Source organism: Vavraia culicis, assembly GCF_000192795.1.
Source record: "Vavraia culicis subsp. floridensis unplaced genomic scaffold supercont1.2, whole genome shotgun sequence".
In the NCBI taxonomy this organism is placed as follows: domain Eukaryota; kingdom Fungi; phylum Microsporidia; family Pleistophoridae; genus Vavraia; species Vavraia culicis.
In genome coordinates this window covers 62,476-82,305 of record NW_007360605.1, presented here as the reverse complement: position 1 = coordinate 82,305, position 19,830 = coordinate 62,476, and the positions used below count along the sequence as shown (strand labels likewise).

At 39.3% G+C, this 19,830-nt stretch overlaps 8 protein-coding genes across 8 annotated transcripts; 4 read left to right on the top strand and 4 right to left on the bottom strand.

Annotated features, from left to right (window-relative positions):
• Window positions 1-791: 791 nt before the first annotated feature.
• On the bottom strand, window positions 792-3,554 carry VCUG_00153 (uncharacterized protein; the record flags this gene model as incomplete). Its single annotated transcript, XM_008074983.1, has 1 exon — window positions 792-3,554. The coding sequence occupies one exon, from the start codon at window positions 3,552-3,554 to the stop codon at window positions 1,047-1,049; it is 2,508 nt and encodes an 835-aa protein (XP_008073174.1). The 3' UTR covers window positions 792-1,046.
• A 1,210-nt stretch (window positions 3,555-4,764) lies between these two features.
• On the top strand, window positions 4,765-6,539 carry VCUG_00152 (uncharacterized protein). The gene has a single exon (XM_008074982.1). It carries the CDS (start codon window positions 5,012-5,014, stop codon window positions 6,233-6,235), a length of 1,224 nt encoding a protein of 407 aa, XP_008073173.1. The 5' UTR covers window positions 4,765-5,011; the 3' UTR covers window positions 6,236-6,539.
• Window positions 6,540-6,975: 436 nt separating this feature from the next.
• Window positions 6,976-8,175, bottom strand: VCUG_00151 (uncharacterized protein; the record flags this gene model as incomplete). Its single annotated transcript, XM_008074981.1, has 1 exon — window positions 6,976-8,175. The coding sequence occupies one exon, from the start codon at window positions 8,173-8,175 to the stop codon at window positions 6,976-6,978; it is 1,200 nt and encodes a 399-aa protein (XP_008073172.1).
• A 778-nt stretch (window positions 8,176-8,953) lies between these two features.
• Window positions 8,954-10,739, bottom strand: VCUG_00150 (uncharacterized protein; the record flags this gene model as incomplete). The annotated part of the gene is made up of 1 exon (XM_008074980.1): window positions 8,954-10,739. The coding sequence occupies one exon, from the start codon at window positions 10,737-10,739 to the stop codon at window positions 9,267-9,269; it is 1,473 nt and encodes a 490-aa protein (XP_008073171.1). The 3' UTR covers window positions 8,954-9,266.
• Window positions 10,740-11,349: 610 nt separating this feature from the next.
• VCUG_00149 (uncharacterized protein) lies at window positions 11,350-12,393 on the top strand (the record flags this gene model as incomplete). Its single annotated transcript, XM_008074979.1, has 1 exon — window positions 11,350-12,393. The coding sequence occupies one exon, from the start codon at window positions 11,350-11,352 to the stop codon at window positions 12,391-12,393; it is 1,044 nt and encodes a 347-aa protein (XP_008073170.1).
• A 76-nt stretch (window positions 12,394-12,469) lies between these two features.
• On the top strand, window positions 12,470-12,988 carry VCUG_00148 (uncharacterized protein; the record flags this gene model as incomplete). The annotated part of the gene is made up of 1 exon (XM_008074952.1): window positions 12,470-12,988. One exon carries the CDS (start codon window positions 12,470-12,472, stop codon window positions 12,986-12,988), a length of 519 nt encoding a protein of 172 aa, XP_008073143.1.
• Window positions 12,989-16,349: 3,361 nt separating this feature from the next.
• VCUG_00147 (small GTP-binding protein domain) lies at window positions 16,350-18,899 on the top strand (the record flags this gene model as incomplete). Its single annotated transcript, XM_008074978.1, has 1 exon — window positions 16,350-18,899. One exon carries the CDS (start codon window positions 16,350-16,352, stop codon window positions 18,897-18,899), a length of 2,550 nt encoding a protein of 849 aa, XP_008073169.1.
• Window positions 18,900-19,167: 268 nt separating this feature from the next.
• Window positions 19,168-19,786, bottom strand: VCUG_00146 (uncharacterized protein). The gene has a single exon (XM_008074977.1). It carries the CDS (start codon window positions 19,720-19,722, stop codon window positions 19,213-19,215), a length of 510 nt encoding a protein of 169 aa, XP_008073168.1. The 5' UTR covers window positions 19,723-19,786; the 3' UTR covers window positions 19,168-19,212.
• Window positions 19,787-19,830: the final 44 nt, after the last annotated feature.

Genomic DNA, 19,830 nt, shown 5'->3' with positions numbered 1-19,830 from the left:
TCGCCCCGCTGTCGCAATACCCATCGGCTGTTCCGGTACATATAGTGATATAGAATGTCGGTGTAGAGATATTGTCTGATTATTTTTTACGACAGTTTGCACTATTTTTTCTGTTTTTACTTTTTTTAGAACATGCACAATACCGAAGTGCTTTTTTAAGAACTGTACACGGAGCCAGGAACATTTTGCAGACTCTCGTAGGTCCGATCAATAAATAAGGCTTTGCCGCGGTATACAATCAGCTGATCATCTACAACACAGACAAAACCACCAGGATTTAACAATTGTGTTTTTTGCACCAAAAACTTTTCAGTCGGTGTATTGTCAGAATCTGGATACATGATGCATCGACTTCTTAACTTATTTATAGTTTTATTTCTTCCAGAAAAATGAATGTTAGTCAATGATGAGAACATACAAACTGTTCACCAAAACATCTGTTTGATTGTGATATTATGTTCTGTTACATTGACCAAAAACTCACTTTTACATCCATTTCTTTATATTTAATTCTTTTTCTGGTAAATCATCAAAATATACTGTGAATGCTATCATAATTTGCAACAATGTTGAGGACATCAAACAAAAGTTAAAAGTGCAGATATGTTATTTATTTCATGCATTTTGATTAGACGTGGTGGAGTTCATAAAAACAGCCAACCAAATAATAGTAGGGGTTGAATAAATAAAAATAGGATGAAAATATTGTTTGTAAGTGATGACTAAGTGCATCTCAGAAAGAATGAGTTGTACAACAACTTTAAACTCTTCATCCAATGTGAATACATGAAACAAAGATTTTTAATTTTTCTCAAAGGGTCAAATAATTTATTTCTCAGAACTGACTTTTCAACTTCCAAGTTGTCTTTTTATTTAGATGAATGATGAGCAAGCACACTCTCTGAAACGTATATGAACTACGTAAATACAACAAATACTCACATTCCTGTCTTAGTAATAAATAAATATTCGCTTGTGAAAGATGCTTTTTCCGGATAAGCTGTGTACTACACACAAACAATTTTAATAAACCGAAACCACAACTATCATATAAAATCGGAATCATTAGAGATATCTACAAAGTCTGTATAATAATAATTCGTATACGCTTCTATCTGATCGTGCAGTTTCTTAGATGACGGATCATTATTACCTTTTATTTTGCTCAGCTTTTGTTCCAACTCGGAAAATTTCTGCTGCAACTTTTGTGTCTTTTCTCGCATCCTTCTGAACGTGTCGGTTGTTGAGTCTGAATCGGTTGACATATCTTTGTTTTTATTTGTCGACAGGCCGATATCTAAGCCCGTTTTATAGGCCGGATCATTCTTACTTGTTTTATTCGTATTACCTTTTCTGGTATCAATTACATTATTAGTTTTCTCAATTTGAGAAGCAATCCTTTTTTCATTCTCTAATACCGGTGGTACCAAAGTCTTTCGATCACCATACATTTGATGCCTTACATTTTTTGCATTAGTCATTGCATCCATCAAGTTATACCTTTCTTCGCTGTTGTGCCCATTTTCACCTACATCATTTAACTTTCCATTTTTTGACTCGCCAATTGCGTTATCTTGATTATTCACTGCTTCATTCTGGCTAGGCACATCAAAAAACTCATCCTGGTGCTTTTCCTCGGTACTAATGCCCAGTTTGTCCATTTTATCCGCCAATGCCACTGCATTTGTCCTAGTACTTGGCTTAAACGTAGTGGTGATCTTGTCCCATATACTTTCAACTGCATTTTTATTTTTGGCGTAGATCGTTGATCTGTCCACCTCGTCCTTAGCATCGTAAAACACCGTTTTTTGTGATTTTTTGTGTGCATCTTCCTCTATCCTCATGTTTTTCTGCCTCTCAGCCTCTTCAAAAAATCTCGTCCATTCATCCTTAAACGATTCCCTCATCACAGGTTTGACTGTATGCTGGGTGTCCTCCACAACATTTTTAAACGGTTCTCTCATCACATGCTTGGCAGTTTGCTGAGTACTCTCCGTGAAGTCTTTGAACTCATCTTCAACAGTATTTTCAAATTTGTGATTGTCTCGTGTTTTTGGTTCATTATTAACAATCCAATCCTCATTTAAGTCGCGATCACTCTTATTGTTGACACTCCCACGGTTAACAGGATCTTCATACCTTTTACCCATCCCTGACCACTTATCCTCTGTCTTCTTTTTCATTTTCTTACTCTCCAACTGTATTATCTTGCTCTGATACTCCAAGTTCCTGTCCATTAGCTCCTTCATTTTGCCCAACAACTCTTCGGCTACGTTCTTTCTCTTAGAAATAGTACCGTCATTGAATCGCCTGAGATCAAGAAATTCGCTCTGAAGCTTGTGAAACTGCTCATCAGCATTGCTGAGGTTGCCCTTCAATGCTGCTATTTGATCATTTTGCGTGTTAAAAAGCCTTTTATATTTTTTCAACCGTTTTCTATATTTGTGCATTCTGTCATGTAACTGCTTCTTTGCAACTGTTTCGTCATGTCCCTTTCTATCTTTTTGCACTTCTGTCATCTTTTCCTTCTCGCCAGTGCCAAAACTATGAAATGATTCGTCGCTCCTCTCAAGATCCACAATCTCACTGTTATTGATGAACTTCGTGAGTTGCGCGTTCAGATACTCATTCTGCTCATTTATTGATTTATATAACCTTTCATAATAGCTGCTTTTCTCATTAAGGTTCTTTATTTCCTCTTTCATTCTTTTTTCCATGGCCAGCAGCTTGGCAAGCTCTGAGTTACACATCTCAAGTGCTTTTCCCTTTTCTTCAAGAATCTTTTTATGCTCATTCAGTGATCTTTCCATTTCAAGCACTTGTGATTCAAATGATTTCTCAGTTTCTTCTTTATGTTGTTCATACTGCTTGAGCGCTGCGATATGAGAATTGCATTCTTTGATACGATCTGATAACACACTTGTTTCCTTGGTCAGTACTTCTATTTTAGCCAACGCCTTCCTACGCAGACTATCTAACTCTTCATTGATAACCTTCATATTTTGTACATTCTTCCTCTCAAGCTCGTACTTTTCTTTGTACGCACTTATCCGGCCCTTTTGATCTTGAACCAGCCGCAACAACTCGTTGTTCGCGCTTGAGCAGTACTTCAGGTCATCCATGAGCTTCATAATCTTTCTCTTCTGATCAAATTGTTCCTTTAGCAGCTCGTTCATCCTTGTCCTCGCATTTTTCTCGTTTTGCACGCTATCGTTTCTTTCTGCACTTATCTCCCTGAGCACCTTCATCATACTTTCGCACACCAATGAACTGTTGATATTCTCCCTGAGTAGCTCGTTCTGCAGCTTGTCGTGTTCTGACGAACTGAGATACATGTGTATTTTGGAGTAAAGCTTTTCGTTACGTTCCAAAACTTCGATCAGTTTCTGCACATTACCAGCCTCCTGGTAATCCTCACCAGTTTTTCCATGCACGCACTCTCCAAGAGTATCACCACTCTTTTTCACCTGTGGATCTTCATCATGCTGCTTGTATTCTTTGGTATAATCGAGTAATTCTTTGATTTTGTTGTTCACGTCCTTTTCAGCGTCCATTTTATGTTAAAACACAGGGGGCCTGCTTTTTATCCGTAATTGAGAAATTTTTGCCTTCCAACCCAGGTACCAAGAGAACTGCCAAAAATCTGGCACATAATCCATTATTCACACATAATTGTGATATCTCTCTATTTTGTCTGATTCTAGAGATGATAAATTAAGCTTGATGATATGTGCGCATACATCATAAAGGCAACATCGATAAATAAATCTAATTAGTTAAGATTGTTGAGGAGCTTGTCTTTGTATCCATTAAAACCACACTTCTATCCTTTAATTTTATCTGGCGTTCCAAATGTTGTAACAAAGCATATATTGCAATGTAAGTATGAAATGCAGACCTCAAAAATGCTTTGATCGCAACAAATATGCAGGATTTGTGCAAATAGCTGATTAATATAAATAATTTAGTTGAATTTCTCATAAAAAGCGTTTAAAATTGCGATTGTGAGCAAACATTTTATTTAATGTTGACATGAAAGAGTCATGATTTATAAATATACTTTTCCATGCGCAAGAGAACAATGGAATCAACGCAGAGTATAAGAGAATCGGAATTCTAAGGCGAATAGTGAGGTTATACATGTTACTATCGTACCTCCAATTTTCTGGTGTATAAAACTAGGCTTATGGCGAAATACCGTGCACAAACTGTATACAATACATTTGTTTATCCGGGTTATTCCTTGCACCTAAAAATTTTAAATTACGGTACGAATGGTTTGTGTTGCACTTCTATCAACGGATGAAAATGCTGATGAACCACATTGTATTGAAAAAACACCTCTAAATTCACGATATAACGCTATGTGTGATGCATATCCCGCCGGTAACCGTATCTAGGAATACTTTGGACTTAAATCTTCGCCTCTTTTAATGTTCAAAAAGTTCAATTTTTTGTTACTAAAGCACCAAAACCCTTGCCTCACGTATTTAGCAATCAAATGCTTCTCAACACTCACCAAATACGGTTGTAATTATGGAAGCTTGGATCATTTGCTGTTCACACAGAATATGTGCAAAAAAATAATATGAGGTACGATGTGTCTTCTCAAAAATGCTGATAACAAATCATACCGCATGTCATACGATGCTACCACAGATTAACATGTGTTTCTACACTTGTATTATTCTTTGAACCTTGGTAATAGTTCTTGTATATGTGCAAACGCGTATATATACGGGTTTACTTCTATATTTGGCTGTGCTTATTCGTAAATATCTCTATTTTAGCTGTTTAGTTCATTAGATATTCCTCCCATCCCCCTGAGAATTATTTCGTTGTCACGAGGCCCGCAAGAGACTGCTTCAAACGCAACAACACTGCATGAACCACTACTTTGTGCCAGAAGTCCATCGTGATAATGCATCCGGTTGCAAATCAGCCAAAATGAGTTAAATGTTTGAGAGTGTTCTTCAAGCCGTCATTTCACTTTGTATTCGACAGCCCCACGATGCCAAAAAAAATTGTACTCGCAAGGAACATCGGAATAGAAGATTTGAAAAGCATCAGCAGATTGATAAATGCTATTAAAAACGATAAAACTTGTGATATCATACGCTTTGAAGATCCATCATGCTATATAACTCTTCTTAAACAGATGTTTTTCTTTCTTGGTGCGAAGAAATACGATGAGCACCGAAATACGGCACTGTTAAGAACATTTGAGACGTGCAAAACGAATCTTGATGATGTTAAATCAGAAATGCTACGTTTTATAAATGAGAAGAAGGTGTTTTTCATTCTGAAAGCAATTTCAAAGAACGTACGCGACAAAAAGTACTTTTATGAGAACTTGGCTCAGCACAAGATTGACATTCTATCTAGTGTTGAGGATGTGGCTGAGGTAGAATTTTTACGCTCCATAAAATGGGCTGAGCTGGACTATCTGTGCGTTATGGACAGGTTGGTGCGAGATGTTGAATTTATTGTGGACTTTATCTGCAGTGATGACGAAAAAGTGCAGGAAAAGGCGCTGAGCATGTTAGCAGTACGTGTGAAGCACCGAAAAAACGATTTTAATAGGAAATTTTGGTTAAAAATTAATAGAAAAGTGCTCAGAGTGCTTTACTCACGAGGTAACTTGGATAATATCTGCCTTCTAGCCTTGGAAGCATTGTGCTACAGGCAACTGTCTGATGAGGACCAGGAGCGAACGCAAAATTTGTTTCACCTAAACCCTTTGAAATTCCTTACACGAATTCCTTTGCAATCCAAAATAACCAAGGAGATACTACTTGAGTTACTGAAAGTAAGGGATTGGTCCGTGAAGACTTACGATAACGCCACTATAGAAAGCCTAATTTACAGCAATATGAATTTGTTGTGTGAAGAAGATGTGTTTTATATCATTGAAATGCCTTTCACTGAATACCTGAAAGACTTCTTTATCCAATTAAACATCATGAACTATAAAATATTTGTAGGCTTATGCATACGGGTAGCGAATGAAGCACAGTTCACCAATTGTGCATTTTACCTGGAATGCATGAGAATGTACAAGAAATGTGGGGTTATGGACGAATGGAGAAGCAATAAAAAAATGGAAAAGTTGCTGCTTAGGGCTTATCCGCTAGTGATGAGCGATAGAGAATGGTATTTCCGATTGTTAGAGAAAATGGAGAAGGAGTGGAAAGGAGAGTGTATGCTCATAAGGAAGTACTTCAGACTCGAATGAACATATCCGAGCAGGGTAACCGAGAACGCTGGTACAAAAATTCAGGCAGCTTTATTATAGTGCAAACAATCCGTGCTATGCGCAGTCGATAGACCTGCCAAAAACAATCGGCTGCTGATCAGCATTGAATACAGGCGCTATGGATTTCAATTTTCATTTAAATTTTCATTTTTTAGCCATAGAACTTTGTTTAAGCAAAATACGTTATTTGATGTTGGTACTCAAAGATAAAAATTTCAACTAAAATACCATAATTTTCGACAAATATACTGTTTTGGTTATGTCTCTCATGCGATCCCACAGTTTATTGAGTGCATATCAGAACTATTTCTGGTCGCCATGGGAGGTTAAAAACCTTTGCAGCTTGTTATCATATTCGTTCAGAAGATCATTTTATAGTGGAGTTTAGCATCAACAACGAGCACATCTATATTTCCTTCAAAATGTTGTGATTACTACCTTCCAGCGCTAAACTGACAAACATAAAGAGCGTTGCAACGAGAATATTTGTTTTTTTACCAAAGTGCATCTTTTATCACTCCATACATCACTAAACTACGGGAGTTATCCACTCAAACGAATTTTTCGCTCTTCATCAAATCTACTTTTGCAGGTTTTATATCCAACAAAATGACAGACCAGTATCGAATCCTGGCTCGTTTTATTGGATGATGAATGTACAAAAATTGATAAATATATATTAAATAGCCTGTTACCACACCATTAAGCTTTTAATTACGTTATTCTGAGAGTATTTTCTGAATACAATCTAAATCAGTAGTCAATTTGTTGTAATCATGGTCATGGTGATAGAATATGTAATTAAAAGATATCGAATTGGGATTCTTCATGATTGTGTGTTGATGATAGCATTTGACAGTGGTTAGCAGATTATCGAGAAAGTTAGTGTATGAACGGATGAGTTTTTCGTATTCAAAGTATGCCGATTTGTCGTTACTAAATAATTTGTCTATGAAAATGATGCATCGCTGGATCAATTCGAGGTATATGTCTAATTTTCTCCTGTAATGTTCGTTAAACATCATCTTAGCCCTACTATTTAGCATACTATCCAATCTAGCGGCACCAATCTTTAGCGCACTAAATTTTTTGTGAGGGAAAAGTTCGTTTGGATGGATGTAATCACGGTGTGGCGCGACCAAGTACTTATTTTTTATGTAGGCCTCTCGTTCTTCTCTTCTGTGCGCCCGTTTTTGGTGATTTGATGATGCAGAAGGATCTGATTTTGATCTGCGCAGGTGCTTATGGTGATTCGTCCGTGATTGACTAGCATCGTGAGATTCCGATTCATCTTGATTAGATGATTTCAAGGATGCTTGGCGGTGTAACTTTCTGAACATTGAGGTTTCATCATTGCTCGGATTCTCATCTTCGCTATTCTGTGTTTTGTGCGATGTGATGTCATGTTTTCGGACTCGTTCTGATTTTCTGGTGTAATTGCTTGTGCTGCTCCTAGAAAGCGTTTCTTTTGAACGAGAACCAGAACTTTGCGCTTCCCATGTTTTATTTCCTTGGCCTTGTGTGAATTTGCTGGGTGATCTTGGTCTTCCAACGGTTACATTATCACGCTGGAATATCTGCTTAAGCCGAGCGTAAGTCGCTCTAATCCTCGTGAACGACGATTTCTTGTGTAATTTATTAGAGCGCGTTTCAAATTTTTTCTCGTTTGTTGATTTTTTAGCCGTTAAATCATTTTCACTGGAACTTTCTTCAGATTGTGGTTCATCCTTGGCCATTCGCGTAACAGGTGCACTTGAAATATTAATACTCTGTATCAATGGAGCGTCACTACTATAATTACCTGTTTTATTGGCTGTGAGCTGCTGCGTTTTGTCATCTGTTTGTATTTTAGCCAAGTTTGCCGAGAGCGTAACAACCAGAAAATTCACCATAGAGAAAATATTTCCAAGCATGAGCATATTTTTGTACACGGATTAGTCATTTTGTGATAATTTATACTCCGTAATCCTGCCATATATGTCTAATCATGAGATATCACCATTAGAAGAAAAAAGCATGTCCGATGTTAACTTCGTGCTATTTCGGAGGATCACAAAGCGAAGCTGATGATCAAGCATAGCGATAGTTAATCGTGTATACCTGCAATAATTCCAACCATTTATTTGTATAGGAATGTAGAAAATTTTACACGGTAAATTTCGGTTCTTATGTCGTATTCCGATGATTTTAGGACCGTAGCCATCCAAACACAATATTCTAAGGCGAAACTTTTCCTCTGTTGCGATACGATTCCGTGAATCATTGTTATATTGTCACGCACCCTTATATATGTTGTTGTACTAATGTTACGCTACTATTTAAGTTTTTTAATGATCAATGAAGTTGGACACATAGTAATATTTTAAGTACCTGACTTGTGCTATTGGAGCTAATATTAAGTTTTTAGCACAAAAATAGCCAATATTATGCTTTTAAATGCGTTTCAGAGTATTTCCAGCCTATTAAATTAAAATTAATTAAAATAATAACATTTTGGGCAAAAATACTACAAAGTGATATTTTTCGCTCACCCGACATAAATATACCGGCAAACTTACTATACCACCTATTTTTATTGAAGACTCTAGTCAGAACCGGATATATACCAATGACTATCAATTTTATAGAAAATTGAGCAGATAATTTGCTATTGCTGTCTATATAATCTGTTGTTACCGATGTTCTGGCTAAGGAACGTTCATATTAAAATATTTTAATAATAAAGCTTTTTTGATGCTCATCCAATCTCAGTGATAAATCAGAAAGTAAAAAATAAGCTACTAAAAAACTAAAATGTTTCAGATCTATCTCCGCAACTGATAGCAAAATATACCAGTTCTATGTAGCAAACCTAAAACACGTTAGTTCATCTATTTCCCTTGAAAGTCTGTTTAAATATCACTCCATAATCATGTCACCACTTTATATGGTCTGAACAACTACGGTCTGTCACTTTTCACCTTGGTAGGTGAAAAGGTGCGACCATAACTTCCTGTGCAGCTCACTTCATTCAATTATAGAGATAAACAATGTTGTCATCGCTAAGAAGGTACAGCCACGGTAATTCATCATCAAAGTATGCCTTTCTGTACCTACCCGGGATCCTTTTTACTACCTTAACCCTAATATCGTTTGAAGTGCGCTGTATTGCACCACTTTTCCTCACATTTTCGTATTTGTACACGATGGTCTCGTCCTTAAGACCGACACAGAAATAGTTCAAGGTGTTGTGCATCTCCAAAAATTCAACAATATCGCCACAATGAAACCTTTTTTCAGTCAGTTCCCTGTCAACGTACAATAACAGAAATATGTCACCGTTAATATCATTTAGCACGGCCAAAAGGCCATTTTCATACGTTCTGCATGCCAGAGCACTGAACATTGTGCCTTTGTTATACTTCACGACGACTTTATCCCATTTGTAAAGATGGAACATGTTTGTGGAGGTTATCAGAACGTAGTCCTTGACCATTCTCAGGGTGCAAATTCTCTGTCTGAACCTACGTATCATTATGTTGTCGACAAACAGTGAATTATCCTCTGTGTACACCATCCGACAGCCCAGACTATCACATAGTGCTTCGATGGAACTGTCGGCATCACTGCAGACATTTTGCTCCTTGCACGTCTCCATGTTATCCTCAGCTCCTCTTTCACCTGCTGTTTTGCAGGTGGATTCGCCATCTCTCGGCAAAACATCAAAGTTCTCTACTCCGCCGACCAACCTACCACTTTCACCACTTGCCATGTGCAGCCATTTAATAACTGCATCTTCTTCATGGAATAGCACATTTTTGTAGATCTTCAGTATCTTAGCGCAGCTATGAAATTTGTAAATCGGCTTAAAGCTGTAAATATCGTAAACTAATAGATGATTGGTGTTATATACGATAAGATCACGGACGGTCGGAAGAAAACTGCTCGCGGTCCACGCTGTAGCATCATCCGTTTGATCGTGTTCAATTTTGTACACCAGTGCCAAATTTAAATCCAACACTTCCTTTTCATGTACATCAGGCAGCTTAATCCTTTTGTTCGCCAGCAGATATTTTTCATCCCTCTGCTTTACAATCTCATCCAAATCTTTCTCTTCAAAGACACTATCATCGGGTATAGCATTCACTTTGACCGTATGCTCCTCCAAGCGCGCATCTCGCCATATGACATCAACGATTTCGTTGAGATCGAGGCGCTTGTATCGTTTGCCGGCCCTAATTTTGGTGCGATTCGCACTTATACGCTTTGTGTCCGCGCCTTTTCGTTTGCCCGCCTTTAAGTCCGCTGTCGGCTTCGCTCTGACAGACGAGTACTTAAAAGATCCCTTGCTACACAGATTTATTTTCATCAAGCACTTGTTACTCTGCGCCTGTCTCACCAGTTTTACATCCTTGTACGTGTATGCTACTTCCTTCTTGTTGTAAAAAAAAGTGCGTTCCTTCTTCTTGGGCCGTATCCGCAAGAATTTTCTGATGTGCTCCATGAGGGGTATGTGTATGGAACGTAAAATTTTATGAACATGTGGACGATGATTTGCGTGTGCATCACAGCGTTTATCCCTATAACGATATGGATGGTCGATCAAAACGTGTACAATCAAAATGGCAGCAAAATAGTGATGTACTGCTATAAAAGCGAGTCAAAACAAGAAAAAGTTAATGTGCGTGGTGATATCAACCATGGACAGAAGGAAAGATAGAAGGATCTGAACTGGTAAGCGAATGTAAAGATTGTGGAAGGAATTGCGAACGACTTTTTACCATTAACGGAGTTATTGTTGCAAAGAAAGTGGTTGAGGACTGAATGAGGGGTTGACTGAATAAACCAGAGGATAGAAAGTTGGGGAACGGGTGGAATTAACCGGCTGGAAATATAAATTTGAGAAATGAAGGAAACGAATCAGGTGAAATAAACCAGAGGATACAAAGTTGAGAAGTAAAGGAAACGAATCAGGTGAAATAAACAGTAATTCTAACCCTTAATCATGTACTGTTTGATCAACGAACAAAGCACACGATAGATTCAGTGTGCTGTTCTTCCCTAAATAAAAATTTATGGCTAAGATTAAAAATGAGGGTTGCTGCCCCCCTGCCATGGCCAACGAGGATTTAATAAACCAGAAAATAAGGGAGCAAGACGACCACACACTCTCAACACTATTCACGCCTAACCATCTCATCCACCTGATCGATCCGTCGGCTCTCATTCCCCCATTCGATACGTTGCTGCTCCTTCAAAAGCAGGATACGCACACATTTGCGCACCACAAGGAGCAGATAGAATGTGCGAGAACACTTGGCGATAATTACGTGTCCGTTAAAAGACGGGTGATCGGCAACATCCGGTTTTGCAGGGAGAACGTGGAATGTGTGAAGTATTTGCTGGTGCTTTTCAACAAAAACGTATGTCAGGCAGTGGTTGGCAATCTCATACTGCTGTTTTACATGCGGATGCGCAGTTTCAAGATGATGAGCAATTTGGTGGCAGTTATTGATGAGCGTGGCATTCTCAGGCGCGGTGATGACGAAACAGCACGCACAAGCGCTAAACGTGGAGCGAGAAGCGGCGCCGATCCGGTGCAGGTGCCGTACGATGTGAGCACAGCGGTTACGTTCAAGGACACGCTCATCTTTAACGCATTTAAGGCGACTGTTCTGTTCAAGACGTACAAATTCAGCGAGTCGGAGAAGTACCTGAAAATGCTTCTGAATTACCGAAGCATACAGCGCAATAAGAGCGTGTACAGTCAGCTGAAATGCATGTTGTGCGTTACTCTCTTTGTGAAGGACATGAACGTGTGCTGTGATGACCACGAGATCAACGCCCTGATGTGCATGGTGCGTAAGTGCAGGTTGCGAGATATTGCGCGCAGTAATGACCGTATTGTTGGCACGTACTTTTATTTTTTGGCTGTGCGTAATTTGATACGGTTTTGCTACCAAGAGTACGGCACGCACCACAAATTGGAAATGCGATGGCTCAGAAGTGCGTTTGTGCTCAACGGTGTGGCTGAGGATGAGTGCATTTTTTTGATCATGCAGACGATCTGCAAAGGGTACGTGAAGGGGTACGTGAGCGTGGGTAGGGATGTGGTAGTTTTTAGCAAAGTTGATCCCTTTCCACACGTCGTTGTGTAAAGGGTGCTCGTGCGGTTTCTGTTCTTTTGTACGGCTGCGGGGCGTGCCATCCACCGGTGTGGCAGGGTGCTGTGCAATGTCAGATGCATTCATCGTACGCCATGGTCGCTACTCCTACGTTTTATACACCGGTAATGGCCCTGCTTGTGCAGTATTGACGTATTTCGTAGCAACGGATGTATCTGCATGTGAAGAACGATTAACTGCCATATATTCATCATGTCTGCACGTCCTCTACCCCTGTGATAGTTCTGCACTCCGCTGTCCCCGCCATATATTTCGTTGTGCACTGTTCAGAATGTCTCATTCTCAAATCGTTCTTCCGGTTTTACCCTTTCCCATTTTTGTAGGAGTACGGCACACAAGCACTCAGTTCATACGCTACAATCCATCAATAAAATACCGTTTGTTGCCCTTTGCGCATTTTAGTGCCCTGCGATTCCTTGTTCTCTACCGGTACGTGCTGCCATGCCGATCACAAATTATTCGTGCTGGCAGGTCGCATGCACGTATATGCAATGATACGGGCAATACGTCATGCACGATTTGCACACTGCTCCGTTACACAGCTTTGGTAAGCAAAACTGACAAATAGGACAGGTAAATACAAAATATCGTACAAAAGGTAAATTATCGAGGGATAGTACGAATCACAGATCGATGCTCGGATAGAAATGATAATAAATTATTGCCACAAGATATGTAACTAGCAATGGTTAAGACGAAAGATAGTATTTACCTTACATAATACGTGGTGATACGAGAAATGCTACCTATCACTGCTACAGTCTTAGTTTTTGGTGCAAAGCGGAAATAAATCATGAACAGAACCGTAATTGCTGGTATAAGAAGTAAATTGGTTAAAAGCTTTGTGTTAATAAAATGTATTAAAACGGTATCAGAAAAGGGGAACAGAGATACGTGGGAGTAAGGACTTAAATAAAAGTATTTACCACCAATATTTGAAGTTAATACGCACTGTTTTATTAATTATCAATCTAGCGGATCGGACAAGTATATTTGCTTGGGTGTTGCTGATGTGAACGGGGTAATAAACGCTATTTGAATGACAAAACCAGCTGATGCGTAAAAAGATACGGAACTGGATTAGAAATTGATTCTTTGCCACATAACAAAGTAAAGTAATGTGCTATCTACTTGAACAGTGCGGATGGTTGACCTATCCGTTTATGACTAAGGAAGGTGGCAAGAAATAAGTTAAAATGGCTGTATAGAGGATAACTAAGGTACCATTGCTGTTGTTGTACGCATATAACATATTTCTGTTGTAGTACTTCACTTGTTTAACAAACAAGTAAAGTACAGGCAAATTGCTCTTTTCACAATTTTAAATTGCACGGTCAGTTCATAATTAAAATATTATTCGGTGCTTTAGCACTGCTCACTCGTGATAAACCGCTATCGTTCGTAAAAGTCCTTCTCAGTGCGATAAGGAGATGTTAAGAATCTAACCTTACATCACGTACAAGCAATGTTACGATTTATGGCAAAGGTATTTGAATAGTGCGTTAAATATACGTATAAAATACTTTAACAGCAGCGCTATTTGATGATAGTGTAGTATTTAACATAAAATAGAGGATTTAATCACCATGAATGGTTACTTAAGAAGGATGAGATCGTATTTTCAGCATGAAATGGATTACCTGTCAAGAATAATCTTGATCACTAGATGGAAATTAAGAAGAACTGGAACAAGCTATGATCTTTAAAACACATTACTACGTCCTTAACAACCATAAATAAGCAGCAATTTTAATATGCTTACTACACCTATCAAATGCTCTGCTCACTGCGATACAAAGAAGTACTTTTAATAAAAAAATATGTCATAACCAATTTTTACCACATTTAGTTCATATTCTTGCAAGTAACAGGTTAAATAAATGAGTACAGAAAATACAAAGCATTTACTAAAGGGTCCTTTAGCTTGAGTGACTCAGGGTCAATGCCAATTTTTATATCACTCATCAAGGAATGCAAAATAAGTCAAATGAGCTTAAAATAAAGCAAAATGATGTTTTAAAGAGAAGAATGTTATGATGCAAAAAAGTTTAGTTTTATGAATGTAAATGGCATAGCTAGTTTTTAAAAGCATTTTTATAGTAGTTATACACAGAATATGCTGTACTACGGTGTCTTTCTGTTCTTCTACCAGTTTTACTACCACGCAATTTCTTACCCAATTGCTTTCATCGAACGGTAGCTCTCATATTTTGCGTGCTTCATTTAATAAACAGAATTATTCATTGTTGATGCGTAAAGAGCGTGGTATGGCACTTAAAATGGACATATCGATTCGGTACAAGGTTTTTGCTCCTAAATGGCAAAAAAACACACAAATTTTTATTGCACGAATCCATAGCACCACCATTAACAAAGAACAGGTCCATATGTGCAGTTCAAATAGTACAAAATTAGAGATAATGCATGAATGAGAAGAAAAGGAAAAAGAACGACAAGGATTCATCGAGGAGCGCAACAAGCCGTGAGAAGAGCACTCCTCATAAAATGATGAGCTTGGATAGCATAAACCACCATAAGCTGAGCTGGTAAAAATATGGATGATAGCATCGATACAAATTCTTAGGAAGCAATTATTGCTCATGAGGAACAACTCAAACGATATTAACATAAAGGGATCATCCTGCACCACCAGTCACGCAGCCAAACACTTACAACCATTTGCAGACACCGTAAACAAAAGCATAATTTATTCAAATGCCGGCTTCGAGCCAACCAAAGGAAGTCCCTCACCGGCAGTGACCATGTCGAAAACATGCAGCATGCAAGCACACTGCAATGCTTGAGCACAGCACCAGTCCCAATAAATGCGTTTGTCTTTCAAGAAAGACAATGCCAGTTCTTACACTGACAGAAACAGATACTACACTTGATCAAAGCCGTATGGCTTGAGAGGTAGGGGTAAGAATTTGGTTTGCTTTTGTGTGGATTGGAATGAAAGAAAGGAATTGGAAAGAAAGAAAGGAATTGGAAAGAAAGAAAGGAATTGGAGAGAAAGAAAGAAAGGAATTGGAGAGAAAGAAAGAAAGGAATTGGAGAGAAAGAAAGAAAGGAATTGGAAGGAAAGAAATTGAAAAGAAGGAAAGAAATTGAAAAGAAGGAAAGGAATTGTAATGAAAGAAGTTGGAAAGAAAGGAGTTGAAAGGAAAGAAATTGAAAAGAAGGAAAGAAATTGAAAAGAAGGAAAGGAATTGGAAGGAAAAGGATTGTAATGAAAGGTAATTGGGTTAAAAGGACTAAACTGGCGGTCTAAACATAGGATTGAAATGTAGAGAATTAAGAAAAATAGAAATAATGGAAGACCAAGAATATGATATGATAGAGTACACCAAGGAAGACTTCAAAAATATAAGTACATGAACAAAGTAATAGAAGTATCCTAGCGGTACTAGGAATATACCTGTGGTATAGTACTGATTTAAAAAACGAAGAGAAAAATGATTGGTCAAGGACCAAAGCTATGCTTCCGCTGCAATAAGATGCGTGAATATCAAACAGAAGTGCATAGATTGGAACGTAAATGAACAAATATTTGTGTATGAATGAGGTATGCTATTGGCAGAGGAACTTTCCTAATACATGCAAAAGAATGTTGCTTCGTGCAAAGAAGTAACATAAAACGAACGGAATATTGAAGAGAGCCGATTTGCAAATCATAAGAAGGGCCGCACTCATAATGCAAGTTTTGAATGGTGCTCTTTACCATGGTAGTGCACGCGATGATCACATCAAAATAACGGCATCTACGCGTCATTAATATCGAATCACGGCTCAAACCGTGCTTATACAGAATTATGATCATCTTTGATCTAAAATCACGGTCAGCATCAGAAAAACCATCAAAACATGATGATCAACATCATCATCAACCATGGATAGCTCTGCGTTCCAATGCGTCGCCTTTCCCTGGAATGCAGAATGTCATCCATGCGGGGATAAAAACATGCCAAAAATTATGGCACCCCATGTTCATCGTATCGGTTGTTGCGCACGTTGACCACGGAAAGACCACCCTCCTCGATTCAATGCTGTCCTACGCACGCATCATATCACGGATGAGTGCTGGTCAGCTGCGCTACCTCGACACGCGAGACGACGAGCAGGAGCGCGGTATAACGCTCAAACTGTCGTTTTTTCAGGCACAAGACTTCATTTTCATCGATACGCCTGGCCACGTTGACTTTGAATCGCTGATAGAGTGCAGTGCGCGGTTGTGTGATCACTTTATTTTCATCGTAGATGTTAACGAGGGCATAACACCACGCACACTTTCTCTGCTCACATTGATGAGAGGTAAGCAGTGCGTGCTCGTGCTCAACAAAATTGATAAGCTGCTTGGTAGCATTGAGCTGGTGCCCGTAGTGCACAGCATCGTGCAGAGCATGAATGCCTGTTTAAATGAGCAGTGCTTTGAATGGAGCATGAACAACATCGTGGTGTGCAGTAGCACAGCATCGTATGGTGTAAATTATGGCATGTTTGGCAGGATCAAAGAGAACAGCACGCTAAAAGACGTGTTAATCTTTTTGTTTCTTATGAGTGTGGACGATACATGTGCACCTAGAGTATTGCATAGGAGAGCGAAATTGATGGAAATGCTTGACACTATAGGAATAAATGAACGGGAACTAAGGGACATTTGTCCTTTAGCGATTACGCTTTTTGATTCATTACGGTCTTTGAGTTATTCTGGATTGATAACAGACGAACCGGATGATCACGGTTTAGCAGGAGAACACGGCGAGAAAAGGGAAGAGGAAGATAGAAAAATGGGAGATGACGAAGTCAGGAGTCGAGCAGAGAAAAAGGAGGAAGATGACCCGAAGGCGAATAAGGGTATTACTGGGAACATAGAAGGGAAAGAGAACATTGCTAAGAACGTAGAACAGACAACCCAAGGGGGTGTAAACACTCGTAAGGAATGGATCAAAGATAACAAATATGCTGATAAGGAGGATACGGAGTGCCTGAACGGTGATGAGAGCGGCGTCTTTACAGCCGATCACCATGCATTTTTATGCACTATTCTACCAGCAGAGGCGATGTGCGCAGTCATAGGCATTACTACGTATGCAATGGTATACGAACACACGGTGTTGTTCATTACACGGCTATTTACACATGTGGAGCAGGGCATGGTGCTGTTCAGCAATTCACAGGGAACAAGTAAACGGTCCACAATCACTAAAATATACGAGTTTAGCAACAACCGGCTGATAGAGTCGAAGAGCGCGAAAGCTCCAAACCTGGTGGCCATACAAAGCGACTTTCTCAGAAACAGCATTCTTAGTACGTCTGCGCTCGATGTGCATGAGAATGTGCTCAAAACACGGCCATTCTACATAAAAAAAATAAAACCGTGGTCAGACATGAAAGAGCGTATAAAACAGCTTTCATACTGTGAACCGATACTAAAGGCGAAGATTAATAGGTACGGTGAGGTTGAGCTATTGTGCGAGGGACACATGCATTTTGAGAAGATCGCACACGATCTGAAATACGAATTCGATGAAATTATATTTTATGATTTGATGTGTGAGGGATGTGGAGATGTGAGTACGTATTGCACGGTTGTAGACGGACTTAGTGTTTGTTTGATTGTTGGACCGAGTGAGGAACGGGACAATGAGGTATGTGTGGAGTACAAGGAAGGATTAGGTAGTGATGAGGATTGTGATGAAAACGGTGGTATAAACACGAATGGTGAAGAGGTAACCACAGCTGGTAGTGAAAATACGAACGGTGAAGAGGTAACCACAGCTGGTAGTGAAAATATGAACGGTGATACAGGCATGGACAGTATGAATAGGGACACAAGCAGTGGATACAAAACGTATATTGATCAGATTCCTCTGATCGACGCGCTAAACCACAAATTGCGAATTAATGATGACGAAACGCACCTGTCAATGGCACATGCCTTGAAAAGCGAAATGAAGAACGTAGTCAACGTGTTCACCAAGAAAGGGCCATTACTGCACGAGAAAGTGTCTTTTACATCGTTCCGCATCTGTATCACCCGTAAGGGTGCTCATCGCGCCAGATCCTCCGATCTTTTCGCCAAGTTTCTAAGGGCCCTTATCGATGCGTATGAAAGCACACTGCCAATCCCAATCGTGTTTTACTACCGTTGCAAGCTGCACATCACCGAGCAATACGTAGGCAAGTGCTACAAACTGCTCAACAAGTACCATTTTAAGATGCTGTCCAACGAGTACGACGAGACCAACTGCTTCTTCATCATTAAGTTTCACATCCGCAGGTACTTATACAACGATTTTAACGATGAGTTGAAGAGCATGACCAAAGGAACATTTTACGTGCATACGTGGGAGGAAGGATACGTAAGGTATGTGGATGACTGGGAAAGTGTTGTTGTGGATGAAAGAAGAAGAAAGGGTATTTGTGCAGAAGAGGTTATTGTAAGTGAGCCTGAGAAACAAAGGACTCTGAAGAAGTAGGGTATAATGATAGCGGTAGTAGAAATAGAGCATAGTAACAGTACGGTGGCGTATTACGACAATAACCGCAACGCTGATCGATAACAGCCACAATTTTAGTAACATTACTGTTACCGCCCTGTCAAAGCCTTAATACTGCACTGTCCCACCGCCATGCTATCGCCCTTTTTCGCTTCGTACCGCAAGAACAGACACAATGCCAAACAAATAATATGAATGATACGAAAATAACACGTGCTGTCACTTCTAACGTGTCATTTCTTGGTCGTGCGTGTAAAACGGTGTAGCATTTATTTAATACTATGTGCCATGCTCACTCGTGCCTGAGCTTCTTCACCATTCCATCCAGGTACTCTGCAAGCGCTTCTCTACAATCAAAGTACTCCTCTATTTTCCTGATAACCTCCTCTCTACTATAACTATTTGTTGTTGGGCTGTTCGCAAGCTCTGCATTCTCAAACAACCTTCTCTCCACCCATACATTCTTGAGTTCCATTAGCTTGCCCTTAAGCACCGGATGCTTAGACATCTCAGCATTCGCATCATCAAAATTTGATACCACAAAACTTTTGATCTGCTCAAGAAGAAGCGCAAGGTCCTTCTCGTTCTTCTTTATTGTTTGGATGAGCTCGTTCGCAAGATAGAAAATGTTCAGCTTATGGTATGCATTGCTGTTCGCGTACTCCTGATCGAGAATGCGCACCATTCGTGTTGATTCGGCAGATGTAGTCTTCATGTACAGCGCCAAGGTCTTTATCTTCTCCTGGGTTGGTACTAACGTGCGTACCTCTCTTATGAATGTTTCTTGGGAGAACAGTGACATGGAAGGGTGCACAAATTTGTAAAATATTATGGGCTGCTGTACAAGAACGGGTACGTGCTTAGCAAGATACTTGGTAATAAGCAGTGTAAAAAGGGCTACCTGATGTAA

What these genes read in the sequence shown, in the direction of transcription:
- VCUG_00152 (XM_008074982.1), top strand. Translation starts at nt 5,012, where the DNA reads ATGCCAAAAAAAATTGTACTCGCAAGGAACATCGGAATAGAAGATTTG.
- VCUG_00146 (XM_008074977.1), bottom strand. Translation starts at nt 19,722, where the DNA reads ATGTCACTGTTCTCCCAAGAAACATTCATAAGAGAGGTACGCACGTTA.